At 36.2% G+C, this 14,737-nt stretch overlaps 2 protein-coding genes and 1 long non-coding RNA gene across 6 annotated transcripts in view; 1 reads left to right on the top strand and 2 right to left on the bottom strand.

Annotated features, from left to right (window-relative positions):
* LOC116301685 (uncharacterized) overlaps window positions 1-8,732 on the bottom strand; it is a 25,095-nt gene extending 16,363 nt beyond the window's left edge. For 3 of the 4 annotated variants that reach the window (XM_089030298.1, XM_089030300.1, XM_031710776.2), the window contains exons 1-7: window positions 8,322-8,732; window positions 7,198-7,287; window positions 6,543-6,635; window positions 5,638-5,721; window positions 5,107-5,187; window positions 4,831-4,887; window positions 1,039-1,270 (exon numbers count right to left, since the gene is read on the bottom strand). In XM_089030298.1, the coding sequence (XP_088886424.1) occupies window positions 1,039-1,270; window positions 4,831-4,887; window positions 5,107-5,187; window positions 5,638-5,721; window positions 6,543-6,635; window positions 7,198-7,287; window positions 8,322-8,457 (773 nt within the window). In that variant the 5' untranslated portion in view covers window positions 8,458-8,732. Of the gene's footprint in view, window positions 1-1,038; window positions 1,271-3,502; window positions 3,885-3,999; window positions 4,282-4,830; window positions 4,888-5,106; window positions 5,188-5,637; window positions 5,722-6,542; window positions 6,636-7,197; window positions 7,288-8,321 lie in introns of those variants that run through there. The other variant, XM_089030299.1, reaches the window with a different exon arrangement.
* On the top strand, window positions 8,409-11,760 carry LOC116301690 (uncharacterized). The gene is made up of 2 exons (XR_004197769.2): window positions 8,409-8,508; window positions 11,426-11,760. It is a non-coding gene; the product is annotated as an uncharacterized LOC116301690 (long non-coding RNA).
* LOC116301686 (uncharacterized protein C1orf87) lies at window positions 10,934-14,737 on the bottom strand. Its single transcript, XM_031710780.2, has 4 exons — window positions 13,418-14,737; window positions 12,495-12,822; window positions 11,784-12,176; window positions 10,934-11,515 (listed from the first exon to the last, which is right to left on the bottom strand). The coding sequence occupies exons 1-4, from the start codon at window positions 14,414-14,416 to the stop codon at window positions 11,349-11,351; spliced, it is 1,887 nt and encodes a 628-aa protein (XP_031566640.2). The 5' UTR covers window positions 14,417-14,737; the 3' UTR covers window positions 10,934-11,348.

The following is a 14,737-nucleotide window of genomic DNA, read 5'->3' as shown; positions in this document are numbered from 1 at the left end:
ACCAGATATGAAGAGACAGACCTACTCTACAGTATATAGATCGTTATATGGTGTCTGTGGGTTGGTTTCAAGCTCCAGCATTCTTTAGGTATTTGTGCATGGTTTGAATCATGTTATGTGACAGTTTTATTGGGATGTTCTGAGGTTGTTTTTGCTTTCAACATTAGATCATGAGGTAAGAACAGGAAGTGGTTGAGAGCAACACAGGAACCCCATCTAAGATATTTTACAATAGCGCAGCGCAGTCGTGACGTCATAAAAACGAAGACAAAGGCGAAATTCGGACAAACAAACTTACAAGTTTACTTTCAGCAGATAATTTTCACAGCCGATCCCAGTTGATCTTAGTATACATGGGTTATTATTGTAACTTTAAGTAAAAATAATAAAATCGGTTCGTATAATCCTCGTAGTGGTTAAACAGAATGCAATGTTTGTCCAAATCTTTAAGCTATTTTTAGAATCAGTGCGCTGCGCTATTATATTTGTCTACTTTTTTTCTATTTTCATTTCTTTCTTTCATTTTAATTATTTCTTTTATTCTTTTATTTTTTCTTTCTTTCTTTCTTACATACTATAAGATTTCTTCTATTTTGCTCTCTTTTCACTTTTCCCTTCTACTTCTATCTTTCTTTTTTCTTTTTCTTTTCTCTTGTCTTGAAGAAAAAGAAAGGTGGACATGCTGTGTGCAGTTAAAAAGCACAAGGGGATTGGCAAAACACAAGAGAAGTTTTAGAGAAAAACTCTTATCAAGTGTTCTGATAATCCCCAAATGCGTTATAGCTTCTCACAGAACAGAAAGTAAGGTTTTTAAAATTTCTTTTTGTAGCTGTTATTTAGAAGCAAATAATGAAACAGAAAGTGCACATGCATACTCTGTGCTCTCATAATGCATGCCATCTCAATCAATCAGAATACAAGATTTATAACTGTTTTTATAATGACTTAGAATAATTTAAAATTAAATAACAAAGTTTTATTAAATTAAATATCAAATATTACTCATTAATATTTCATAAATGTTATCACTTGACCTACCTACTACTGAAGGCCAATGCAAGTTGATCAATAGATTCACAGAATTCCTCAGGGGCTTTATCAGACTTCTCATAGTTGTGACTTTTGACTTTATTAATTAATGTCCCAGCCGCTGCCAATATGTCAGTAGAATGAAGGGGCTGGTACTGATTGAGGACCCCTTTTAGGATAGACAGGACTTCACCTAACCGTTCATGTGCTTTTACTTCTGGAGGGTCATCATCTAGAGTTTCTATCAAGTAATGTAATACTAGTTATAAAATAAGATGGGAAAAAATTGGGGAGAGGGTACATTCTGATATTGATTTTTTGATTAAAGCATTATCAAGATTCTTATTCTTACAGAAAACACATATCCAAAGTGCTCATTCTCCCAACAACTCTTTCTTATTACTATTACTGAATGACATGACATCACTATTAGTTTGCTCTTTTCTCAGAATGAAGAGATTTTTCAAAGATTCTCCAAAAAACATATTTATCTCTCTAAAATTCCCATCATAAAATAATTGTACAAATATTATACATGAGTACCAAGAACTAATAAGTTGCACTGTCTCTTCCAAGTGGTGGGTTTATTACAGCTTGGCTATATAACTTAGCCACCCAATTGTCTAAGCAATGTGGTATGATAAACACATAAATGCAAAAACATGTTTAATATCAATTTCCCTACATAATATCATTAAGCTGAATTGAAAACAAGACAAACTTCTTAAATAACTTGCATAACTTGTTAACCACTGATAAACATATTTATGTCTGCATTTGCAGCTGCTAAGAGGATTAAGAATCAGATATATCAAAACCTGTGACCTCAATAAGACTCTAAATGAAAAGAAATACACTTAACCAACAATAGGTCTGGAATTCAAGAAAATATCAAGGAAAACATATCAAAGCTCATTGATAGGTTTACTTTAGACTTTATCGCACTGATTAAAGAGTGAATTTCTTAAGAGGTGTTTGAGGATATGCATGCAGCCCTGGTAATCATTTTAAAACATGTAAAGTAAAAGTTCCTTCTCAGGGATAGGTTTATAGGACTTGCAATTATTTGTTGATGTAAGAACAAAATATCCAACCTCAAGCTCCCCAATAGAAAGATATAAAATAATTTGTAAAATAACTACCACTCCTCCACAAGGTTTTTTCTCCTTTATATATGAATATTCTTTGCTATAATAACATCCTAATCTATAATTTGTATTCATGATTTTTGATTACATGTTATAGAAGTTCTCCAAATTTAACAATGTCCATTAATGGGTTTAAAATGCCTACTTGAGTGCTTCTCTACAGCATACATTGACAATTGTTATAAAACAAATCTAGTTAAAATTTAAAAGAAATTCCTCAGGGAAATGTGTAACAAACACTCATAATAACTACTTATATGTTTCACTGTACTGGTCGTAAATATTGTATAATATGGCAAGTACAAAGACACTTTCACTTTAGTTAGTTTCATTTTCCTTTTTCAATGAAAATGTGCTGTAGAACTATAGCTTGCAAGTTGAAAAACTACAAGAAATATAACTTCTTTTCAAAACATAAATATAAAATGGATTGAAACAATTATATCACATCATTCAATTTAATCTGTTGATAACTAATTTATTATGAAAATATGGTTGGTTATTCATATTGATAAATCGAATGTTATTAAATCGTTATTTTGCTAAGTTGCCACATATACATTTCTGCATTTATAATAATTATAATTAGGTAATAAAAGTCTGTATCAATAATTGCAAGGACTCCAGTTACAAATCATATAAGCAAAATGTTTATATATGAACATAGGTTTTTTTAATTACCTCCAAAAAAATTGTTATAATATATTCTTCTGAATTCACTAGCTCGTAAACTTATTTATTGAAGTCACGAACAAGGTTTAAGTCACGATAAATTGTTAAAAGCAGGAAAGAATAAAATAAAATAATAAAAATCTCAAGGCTTAGAAATTATAAAATTTAAGAAAACAATTAATTATTCTAAGTATGATAAATTAACACTTATGCTAAAACTTAAGAGAAATTTGTAAATTAATAGTAAACGCTTTTTTTGTTTGTCGTTTTGTCGCTTAGTGCAAGTTTGGTCGAAATCTTAGCAAGTTGGAGGCCATTCCTTCATTCCTGACATATTTGAGCACTTTCAATGATCTTGGATGTATTTATTTTTCATCTCAAAGAAGTTATTCTTTGTCAAAGTCAAAAACGCTTCTTGTGTTTGTACAATGCTCACTCCTCACATTCCACAGATCGCCAGCTGAATTTTTAATCGTTTGATATACAAAGGTTTTACTTGTTGTGAAACGAAAATAGGATCGATGATAATCAACTTTCCTGGTGTTCGAGGATTAACATTTCAAAGAATATCCAGGAGACACTTTTGTAAACATACACTGTCTAAACAAGTAAAAAGTTTATCAATACGAGGAAATATGTGTAGTATACAATACCTGTCTGCTCGAAGAAAGTGTTTCTTAGGGCACTTAGAGCTTCTGAAAAAGCTCGTACATGATGTGTTAAAGCTATAATATCTTCTTGATCTACCATCGGGGCTTCTATTAATTCACCGTACAAACTTGTTTCGCTGTTGACCGAACCACTTCGATCGTGGAACGAGTTCACAGATTCGCGGTGAATCAAACCAGGTCGAATTTGAGGTCTTGGGCTTTTCGATATCTTTGATTCAGGTGAAGTCGTTGAACTAAACGTATCTAGAATGTCTCCTTCATATTCCTTTACACTGGCTGAAGAAGATGCGAGAGCTTGATCGCTATTTGAAGTCTTGAGCGGTTCGACAATCTTATCTGTACTTATCACTTTACGTGTTGCTTCCTTTCAATTGAGAAACAAATTGAACAAATTATAACTCACTCTAAACGACAAATGCAAACTAAAAACACCGATTAACACTGCAAATGATTCTTGTACAACTGATTAGACTACAAACCGGGGTTAGAGGTCGAAATATTTGGCTTGTAGACGGAGGTGAAGCAGTTTGGTTGAGAGGTGGTCCGACGATGGAAGACGACCCCTTTGGCTTCCTCTTGATCGATATGGATGGAAAGATTGACGACATTTTTTGGCCTTTTTTCCAGTCCCACTCGTCGAAAAGTCACATAGCTACAGGCAGTATTTGATATTCTTGAATATAATTCAATGGTAGAGTTAACAGAGAGGTCAAAATCAGGCCCAATATCAAGCTACTTTTCCAAAGTCAGCCATGTTATAGTGAGAAACCAATACACTGCCACATCCAATGTATTTGATTGACACTTCTTGACGTCTGTTAGATACTCTTATCTGATTGGTTGATCTCAATGTTTATAAACAAATACAATGACTCTTGACTTTGCAGAATATAGGTTTGATTTTGCGAAAAAAATCAATGAAAATTATCCTAATTAGCAATGTTTTTGAAATATTTAAGCATATTTTTGACGAATCAAATGATTTAGTGTAATCCACGAACATCAGAGGTGACCTCCTCGAAAAAACAAATTTCGTAACTTTGGCATTTCCTGGAATAATTTTAATTACGATTAAAGTAAACAGCTAAAAGTGTTTTAATATTTATTTTATAACAAACTGTTCAAGTATTTTTATAGTCGTGTTATTTTATCTAATATTGCGTTAATGTATCGTTGATATTCAGTAAATTTCCATTTGTTATAGAGTTTTGTTGTCTTCTACGTTGTTATACAATGCAAGTCAAACCTTTGGATATTTCGCTAGTTTGACCTTGGTTCGACTATAGACCCATTAGTTTTCCAGAACTCACCAGAATTAGCGTCTGTTTCTTCTGTACAACAGTAAGGGTTGTTTTGAAGTACTTCATCTATTAAAAATCATGTAAAAATGATTAGCGTAATACTTTTAGCACGGCGATTCTGCCTCTCTACCACCCCACCCCCATTTCACCCCCATGGCACAAGGTGTGATTTGTAATTTTCTATTCAACAAGAACGAGGATGTCAATCGTCTTCTGTAGGATTGGCACATAAAAATTTCGCGAAGTCTTGAAACTGTTATGTCAGAGAAAAGACAAACACTTTACCTTCGTCACTTTTGATGTCACTTCCGTTCAGTTTCAGTTCCGGCGACTCAAGAACCCGGTGAACAAGAATGTTGTTTGCACCTTAAGACAGGAGAATATATGTCCGTGAAAATGCCTTTTCTTGTCCCAATCAATTTCATTTTAAAGACTATAACAAATCTATCGCCTCTCCTCTCCTCTCCTCTCCACTCCTCTCCTCTCCTCTCCTCTCCTTCCCCCACACAGCTACCGTCCGCCGCATGGGTAGAAAAAAAGCGCGGAAACGAGGGCTGCTGCAAACTTCTACCAATTTCTCTTGCTTCCACTCTTCAGTGAGGATTTTCGGGAGTTCATTAGAAAATTGAGCATTTCAAAATTTCTTTTCATTAATATTAGTGCACTATAAATTAATAAATTAAATTAGGACCCAGTTACCAAGAGAGGACCGCGCGATCCCATGAACAGAGGAGAGGGAAATGGAGTAAAGTATCAGCTGATCATAAGTTCAAATGTAATGTTTGAATGAAGTAATATTCAGTGACATTATTTTACCTCTTTTTCTTATTCCTTTTAGTTTGAATGTCGGTGACCATAAAGGTTTATTATTGGTTGTCACGAGACTGTGTGACCGCTCAGCTAGAAAAAAAACAACAACAAAGACTTAAGTAAACAAACACTTGTAGTGTATGGAACAGTAGTAGTGTTTACTGTAGTAAGGTAAAGAACTGGACGAGCATTATTAAGCATGGTCAAAGAATCAAACCATCATCGATAATGATGATTAATTACCAGCTGAATATGATAGTTACAGGTAAGGAGGTATATAGGAATATAGTATAAGGACGATGGTGATGGGGATAATGATGTTGATGATGGTTACCAGGTGTTGTTGATTATGGTTGAAACATGATGATGACGATGATTATCGGTGATGATGAATAAAAATGGTGGTGATGGGGTCAGTGATGGTGGTGATGATGATGATGATGGCGGTGATGGCGGTGATGGCGGTGATGGCGGTGATGGCGGTGATTGTGGTGATGATGATGGTGATGATAAAGATGATGGTGATGGTGATGGTGATGATGGTGGTGTTGGGGATGATGATGATGATGATGGCGGTGATGGCGATGATTGTGGTTATGATGATGATGGTGATGGTGCACGTGATGGTGATGGTGGTGTTGGTGTTGGTGATGATGATGATGATGATGATGATGATGATTATCAGTGGTGATGATGATGATGATGTTGATGATGATGGCGATTATGACGGTAATGATTATGGGCTTGGGCTTGATGATAATGATAGCGTTGGTTTCGCGCATGCGCAATGATGATGATGAAGATGTTGAATGGCAAGAGCAACAGACAAATGGTTTATGGTGATGATGAATCATGACGATAGTACTTTTGCGCAGATGATGAAATATCATCACCATAATCATGTAACTTACCCCTGTACTTAAGATCTTTTAGTGTCAAAGCTGGGGGCGCGAGATCGTCGTCTTCGATGTGAAGGCTGCTCAGGCTGGATCGCTTATAAAATGCTGCAGCAATAATATAAATTATAGAATCAAAGATCTTAGATGATCAGTAAGCACTTTTTACTGTTTTCGTGGACCGCATGGTTGATAGTTTTCACAGCCCCCATGTTGGATGAATTTAACAAAAGATTCGTGACTAGTCTCTTTTGTCATATCCTCCAAAATGGCCGCCGTGATAGTGTTATTCATTCTCTTGGGAATGATTGAAAACCAGCAACACGCAAGTAAATTCCGGCTTTATCTTTTTGATCATCAACAATTTGACAGCAAGGTTTAACGAAACGGAGGATTTTTTGGGGGGGAGTTTTTATTTAATACTCTTCTTTGCGCATGCCCAGTAGTGCGCAGGTTGGTGGTAGAGTGCCTATCCTCCACAGCATCAATGCATGCACGCAACGCTCACAGACGTACGCTACGCGCCGACAAATTGAAATGGCAGCGTTGCGTTGAACTTTACGAAGTATTTAAATGATTTAAGAAATGTTCCTTTACGTCTTCCTCTTTCTGGATGCACTGAGCACTAAGCACATCGTACTCAGTACCTTATTAATATTATGTTAAATACCTTTTTTCTCATTTTTGGACTTCCTTTTGGGTAATGGAGAAAAGGACCATCTTCCATCTGAGGAAGTAGCACTGTCTGGACTATCGGTTTCTTTTTGAAGAAAGAAAATGAAAATAAATCATTGGATTATTCGCGCTCAGAAACCGAGCAAATCCATTGTCTAATGTGCAAGTGGTATCTTGGAGAAATAATTCTTATGGCGAATCTGAAAGGAATATTAATTCAATGCTACTCCAAGATAATATTTTTAGCGATAAAAGGGATAGTTGTCATACTGTTTAAATTTTATAGCTTTTTAAAGAGACGTACTTGAAATAATACGCAAAAAATTATCAGTCAATCGATTTGTATTTAAATATTGAATAACGTTTTCTTAAATACAAATGAATTATTTTTGTCTTTGAATTTCATAAAAAATTCTGTCCAAAAAGTATCCAAAGCAGAAAATATAGGAAAAATATAGAATATATACATTGGTTTTGATACACACTGACAATAATCAGATTAAAAAGATTAGAGCACTGTTTCTAATAGAATAATTAACGGTTAAAATAAGTGTGAATCAAATTTTAAACGCGTTATGATTCCTAAACGTGATATTTTTTATCCAGTGTTTTCTATTTGTTTTGTTAATGGTAAAACAAACAAGTTGAGTTCAAAAGTAGTGCTAGCAGCTACAATTCTCGATAACTCGATAGAAAAACCACATGATTCAACAATAGAACTGTAGTTTTGTTCTAAAAATTCGATGGCTGATAAACTTAGATAAGAATATTTATAAATAAAATTGATAGCCCCGGGAAAATACGATATTGGCTGTTTCTCGCATTGCACCAATAACCAAAAATCAATTATCCAATTTATAAAATAATTTCACGATCTCTTGTTTCAAAAATTGTTTGAATACACTATGTTTTTTAGGTTTCCTCCAAGGTTTAGATTTCTAGTCAAAACATGGAGTATTTTTTTTTTGAAGGTCATGGTTAGAAATGTTGTTTGGTCAACATGAAGTTTCGATAGCAATTTTAAAACCTTTAAAGCTGATGATATACGTGTAAATCCTACGAACAGTTATTAAATGAATGCCATATTATTGCTATTGTTATCTACTAGCTTGTATTTACCTTCCAATTCAGATTCGTTTTTCCCTGGTATATCAAGATGCGAAGGAAACGTTTTTCGCCGCAGTAACGGGCTTAAAGTAGCAGAAGCCCAGCTTTTACTCCTCTGATACAATCTCGAAGTTCTTGGGCTATCCATGGTGTTTCTGTTCAATGGATTGAGCAATTGTTCTTACACCAAGCAATCCAGGTATATCACTAATATTGAAACTATTCCTTGGTCTTTGCGTTCCATGCCTCGATGTTCAATTTTTGAGGGCGGAAAAGCCGTCCTTTTCTATATTTATGACTCATGATAGACTATTATTGGGTGTCATATTCGCATACTCTCTGAATATCCTGGCAATTAAACCAGAAACTACCCTTGTTGTTTTTCATCGACATGGAGAGATGAATTGTCTTCTGTATTGCTGGAGCTTGCGCAGTCTTCACTCCCAAGGGACCCTAACCTTTGTTTATATTCAAGCTCAAACTGACTTAAGTGATTATACTATTATACTCTTTGTAAAAAGTTAAGTAAAAGTCTGCGAAATTACATCGCACGGCGAGGGCACTGACGCATATGAGAACAAAACAAAGCCAAGATAACTAGTTTTGGTTGCGCTATAGCTTTTCTTTCTTTCTTTTTACCTTTAATGGCTTTAAAATGCATTCAATAGACTTTGTTCAACATGTATATTTGTGATAAAAGTGTATCGCAATTATATTCAACTTTGTAAAAATACCGTTGCACGACAGCGCAAATATCGTAGGAACATGCACACGTTAATTATAAGTTTCTAATTGTACGAGGTGGTTGGCTGTAAGCACACCCAAAACAAACAGGTATTGATAATGTCCAAAGAGAGAAAAAATATTTTCAACGTTCTGAACAGGATTAAGGGTGGTTATCTTCTACCAGACAATTTTTTAAATGAGAAAGTGTGTGCACGTGTACGTGTTTATTTTAAGAACACTACATCGATTACGCATGTTCAGTGTGTGCGCGCTCACCGTGATAACGTCATTCGAATGTTTTGATCAGCAAAATATCACGAAAACAAACTTTTAACTTTTTCAGATACATATATCTCTGAAAGAAATTAATTCGGTGACCCCCATTTTTAATTTGCTCGTTTTCCTTCTCGTATGATGTACTTCAATCTCCGAAGAATTGGAAACCTATTGTTATGTCCTCCAAATTGAGCTGCATTCCGAAGTGCTTGCTGCAAGGGGGCCATTGCGCGAAAAGTTTGCTAGAACAGCTTCAATACGCGAAAGCAACTTCAGCTGCATGTGGAAGGCGTAGACATGTTTTGTAAATAATAATGTCGTATTAGAAGAATAGGCCACGTTCATGGCAACTCCCACTGCGATACGTCAGGCGCGCGCAATTTTTTTTTTTTGGATCATGACACAGCGTTGAGAGAAGACGACAGTTCAGACAGAGTTATTCTGCTACATGTCTTGAAGGCATGCATAATGTGTTGAAAGTTTCAAGAGGTTCGTTACTGTGAATACAGATTTTAGACATAACAGTTATGACTATTTTATTGGTACCTTTGGTGAAGAAACAATATAGAAGTCACATACATTTATACATTAATAAAATCAAATTCAAAATGTGAATTATGTGACATTATGTACATTTTTCTCGGAATATTTTCTAAGAAAAATTTGCTTGATATAACATTCCAAGCAACAAAAAACACCACGATATCAAATCATATTATTCAACATTTATCTTATAATAGAGGCTTTGCGCCATGACAGGACGCACAACGACAGAGTCTTAAATTCCCCCATGGAAACTTTCTTCTTTCATGTAAACCAGATTAGACCAGATTTTATTGTTCCTGCCTCGTGTCATGGCTGCCATCACGTGATGGTGCCGCAAAGCCTCAATACACCATATATTACTTCACTCTAATGGATATTAATATACTGATAATCTTTAATATTATTCTACAAGCCTCATTTCTCGCTTGTCTGAACTTTTCTCATATAATAAACTTTTTCTTTTACTCTCTACTTTATAATTTACACGCTCTTTATAAAATCGATTTTTAAAAGTTTAGAATTCTCTCTCTTTTACACAATATATATACAAAAATAAAGTCACTCTAGTGGGTAAGTTATGTAGTGTATGTACACTCTCAACCCCTGTTATTCTTGTTGCACATGCTCGACGATGCCAAGAATTGGATTCAAGAGCTGTGGTTGGTTTGAATATTTTTTTGCGATAATTGATTGAATAACAGCTGCACTATCAATCACAAGTTTTCATACCAATACTCCATTTTACAGTCCCGTTCCAAGCCGAGGCTGGAGTTTCTGCGCATGATAAAAAATATAGTTTTACTATGCGCGAAAACTGCAGCCTCAACTTGCAACTATTATTCATGGTCACTCGAACGGAACTTTAAAATGGAGTATTACATTGAGAGTTGAAAGAATGTCAGGGCTCTGGTGTCCAGTGATTCATTAAATGCTACTAGTACCACAGGAGGCCCAGAACATCTTCTTTGACATAACATAGAAATATTTGTTCTGTATCTATTTTAAAATATTCTCTGTTTAAGTGAATATAATACACACAGTTTCTATAGGTATGAGAATAAAAACCATGAGTGTCGTTAATTTGAAACCCTTCTAAAAGACTTCAAAATGAGAGAACTGGGGCAACAGTCCAACATTCTTTACCTGACTGAAAAAATGTGGTAACCATTTACCACTAACAGGGGGAGGGAAGGGGGCTTCTCCTGGGAGGGCTAGTCCAGATGCTGTCCCCTCCTTTGACCACTGCTCAACAAAGGCACAGTGGTTAAAGGAGGGGCCAACGTCTGGACTATGGGAGGGTAGGGTATGTCAATATTTTCTTCACACGGCACTGATAATAACATACCGGTATTTAGATTTATCTTCTCAGTTTGTTCAGTAGTCCTACCAACCCTAGAGGGGTAGGGTGAGTAGATTGTCCACACTAACAAAATCACTGACCATCCCATCGCACCCACCAACCCTAGGGGGGTAGGGTGAGTCCATATATGTTTAAATGTATCTTTTCAGTTCATTCAGTAGATGTTCTATACTAACCATCCTATCTGGTGTACTACAAATGCCGATAGCATCTTCTATTATATCTGAGGTAAAATCAAGATGGTACACCAAGTTGTAATTCTTGACCAGTCGTCTGGTGCTGTCAATGTCAAGGAAACCTGCAAATAAACAAGCAAGATATAACAAGAGCTGTGATTGGTTGAGCAGTTACAAAATCAATACTATACCAGGGGATAATCATACCTGGAAATCGTTTTACACCAGTGGTTCAAAATAACCCAATCATAGCTAAGCATTCTCATAACTATAATGGTAGCCATGGAAACAGGAGGGCCACATGTTCGATAGCTTTATTTAGGGTTATATGTATCCCTTGTGAAATAAAGAATATTGTATCATCTTAGTTTGTCTGTTATATATGTTTACCTGAGTTATCATCATCGCTTAGAAACAAAGCATTTGCAAGACGTAGAAATCTTTGAATGGGGCTCTCAGCTTCGTCATAAGCAGCCTTATGCTCACCATCATGTCGCAAAACCTTATCCAACTCTTCCTGCTCCTTTTGGATCTTTTTTTTTTGTTCAATCAGGTGCATTTGTTGCCTTACAAGGTTCCTGTGTTGTTCTTCTAGCTCATCTTGATTTAGGGGAACATTTCTGTTCATCTCTTGTCGTACCGACCCCTCATCTAAGTCTCTCCCCAGATGTTCATACTCTGAGATGTGATCTGTATGAAGGGATTTCTGTCTTCTGTCAAGATCTTTCTGCTGTTTGTTGAGTATTTCTGCCAGCTCTTGACTCTGTTCCTTAAGCTGTAAATCTAAAAATACCATCATTGCCAGTGAAAATATATTGTTTATGGTCATTACAGAATTTATTTCAGTTCATGTCAAAAAAACTTCAGGAGGGGAAGAGGAGCTGCTGACAGGGATAGGAGGAAAAGAGGGGGTAAAGATGATGATGAAAAGAAGGAAAAGGAAACTGGGAAAGAAAAAGTGAAAGGATGAAAATATGGGAAATAAGGATGACAGGGAGAAAAGTGGGGACACTTAGAGGAAGAGAAGAGGGAGGTTATTGCAAACTGGTAGAGTATAACACACAGTGTTTGCATATGATTGACTGGTTGTTTGGTTCTCACCAAGGTTTTTTTGCTGTTCATCAAACATCTCTTCTTGCTCCATCACAGCAGTCTCAGTAATAACTCTGCTTCTTTCTGGTACAGCGCCCAGGGGTTTCCTGGTTTCCCAAGTCGGCTGCAGAGGTGGTGTCTCCACTATACTTCCCCTGGATCCTGCCGCAGTTGATTCTTGGTTTGTTATTGCATCAATAGGTAGTGCTCTCTCAATGAATACCATGAATGACTCCCAGTTGACCCTCCCTGTTCCTCTGGGGTCTAGTCTATCCAGGATCTTGTCCAGTAGAGAGCCATTAAATGGTAAATGATGTCTCAGACAAAAGGTTTTTAACTGCGAGTAAATAATACAATTATTAGTCATTGATTATTAATTAATATATATAATTTATTGATCAGGTCATGTGTCTCATCTTTAGAGGCATTTAGGGACTGGGAATCATTTTTCAGCAGGGGGATAGATAATAGATAAGAAATTTGAGTGACTTGAAATTCTCTATTCTCAAGGGGTGGGGTGGATAGGGAGTTCAAATGGAGGGAAAGGTTCCCGGGGGGTACTCTTGCCTGTTTAGGGTATGGATGTGCCTCTGAGCCCTCTGAACCCTGACCCTGTTCCAGATTAAAATTCACTGAAATTCATACCCTGTTCCAGAGCAAGATCGCTGAAAACCCTGTTCCAGAGATTAGAGATCATTCCAGAGCCAGCGCGATTTTATATGCCTTGTTCCAGAGTAGAATTGGTGAAAACCATACCCTGTTTGGCGGCACGTGCCCGTTTAGCGAATATAGGGGAGTACCCCCCGGGGAAAGGTTGTCACAGGGAAGGCTTGGGATTTTGCATTGAACTTTTTTCCACATTGAGAAAAATCCTAAAAATTAATAATTATTAGTTTCTACAGTAGTTCAGTTGCTCTTAGCCATGTACTCACCTTTTGTGAGCTAATAATATTACTTTGAGGGTCATTTTGCTCCAGTGTTTCTTGTAGTTTCCAAATAAGATCTCTTACTCTATCGACCTGTTTCAAGATCTTTTCCATTTCCACCAGCAAATGTACATCCTGTCGATCTTGAAATGCACGATTGACAACTATTGCACTTTGTCTGCCTGATAGACTACCATCATTTATACTACGAGGTGATATTTCATTAGGCTTAAGAGGGATATCCCTGTCGTAAGATGAGTTTTGTGGTAAGCGACTTCTTGCAAGATCCCCAGGATTGGAAGACAGATCAAGTCTAGGTACAACATCACTTTTCTTTTCACCTTTCACTATATTATTGACAAACTTTAATAGTTGTTCATAATTAACCCAGTTAGGTCGTCTCGCAGACATAAACCTTGAGTTGAGTGTTTGTAGAAGTGTTCCATTAATGGGAATCCTGCACCTTGCAAAGGCTTTTTCAACTTGTTCAGCATCTACAAACCCTGTTAATGTTGAATCTAAACCACAGAATTCCATGTATGCATCCTTTAAGTTATTTGTATCCATCCCTCGTACCTGTGCTCTGATTACTTCAGATAAAGAATCTCTTTCATCACGAATAACTTCAGCTTTTGGAGCTTCATGTTCCAGCTGATTCCTGGTAATTGGTGGTAATATTATAGGTGATCCAGGAAGAGAGCTTGATCTGGAACTTTGCCTGGTACTATCATTGGGACTTTCAAGTGGTCTAAGAACTTTTTTCGGGGGAGTTTCACCTCTAACCCAAGGAGGTACAGCTGTATTTCGAGGAGAATGAGAATTAGCATTATGTCCTTCAGACAAAGAGCGTGAAAATCTTGCGTCTGTATTTTGTCCTTTAGATTTCTTGTTGTTGTTTAATGGCCTCCCATATTGATCGACTGCTATTTCTACGCGTTTTCCTCCAATTATTCTCACATCAAGAAGAGGTTGGTCGTCTCTACCGAACGGAGCAAACCCTGCCATAGTTATTTACTGAAAACAGGTCTTCAAACTGCTGTAAAATTGTGTTTAAAAAGCAATGTTTTCTCATTGAGGTTGTTGAACGATGTGCACTCATGCTCCAACACGACACTCGATATGAGGAAAATGTTAAGTTCTGTCTTTTCAGTTACATACTATTTGTATACAAAAAGGTTTTCACACATTTTTAACAAGAAGAAGGTGATTTTTGTTGGCTGCAGATAGATAATTTACTTATCTTTAAACCAAGATTTCAACTTAAGCAAGTATTAGATAGTATCGTGTGTTTTCTAAGTATGCAAATAAGGGTGCTACTGACCTCGT

The sequence above is a fragment of the Actinia tenebrosa genome, unplaced genomic scaffold, assembly GCF_029948245.1.
Source record: "Actinia tenebrosa isolate PJP-AT-01 unplaced genomic scaffold, QUT_ActTen_1.0 PGA_scaffold15__27_contigs__length_11533743, whole genome shotgun sequence".
Lineage (NCBI taxonomy): Eukaryota > Metazoa > Cnidaria > Anthozoa > Actiniaria > Actiniidae > Actinia > Actinia tenebrosa.
This window is presented reverse-complemented; position numbering and strand designations above follow the sequence as displayed.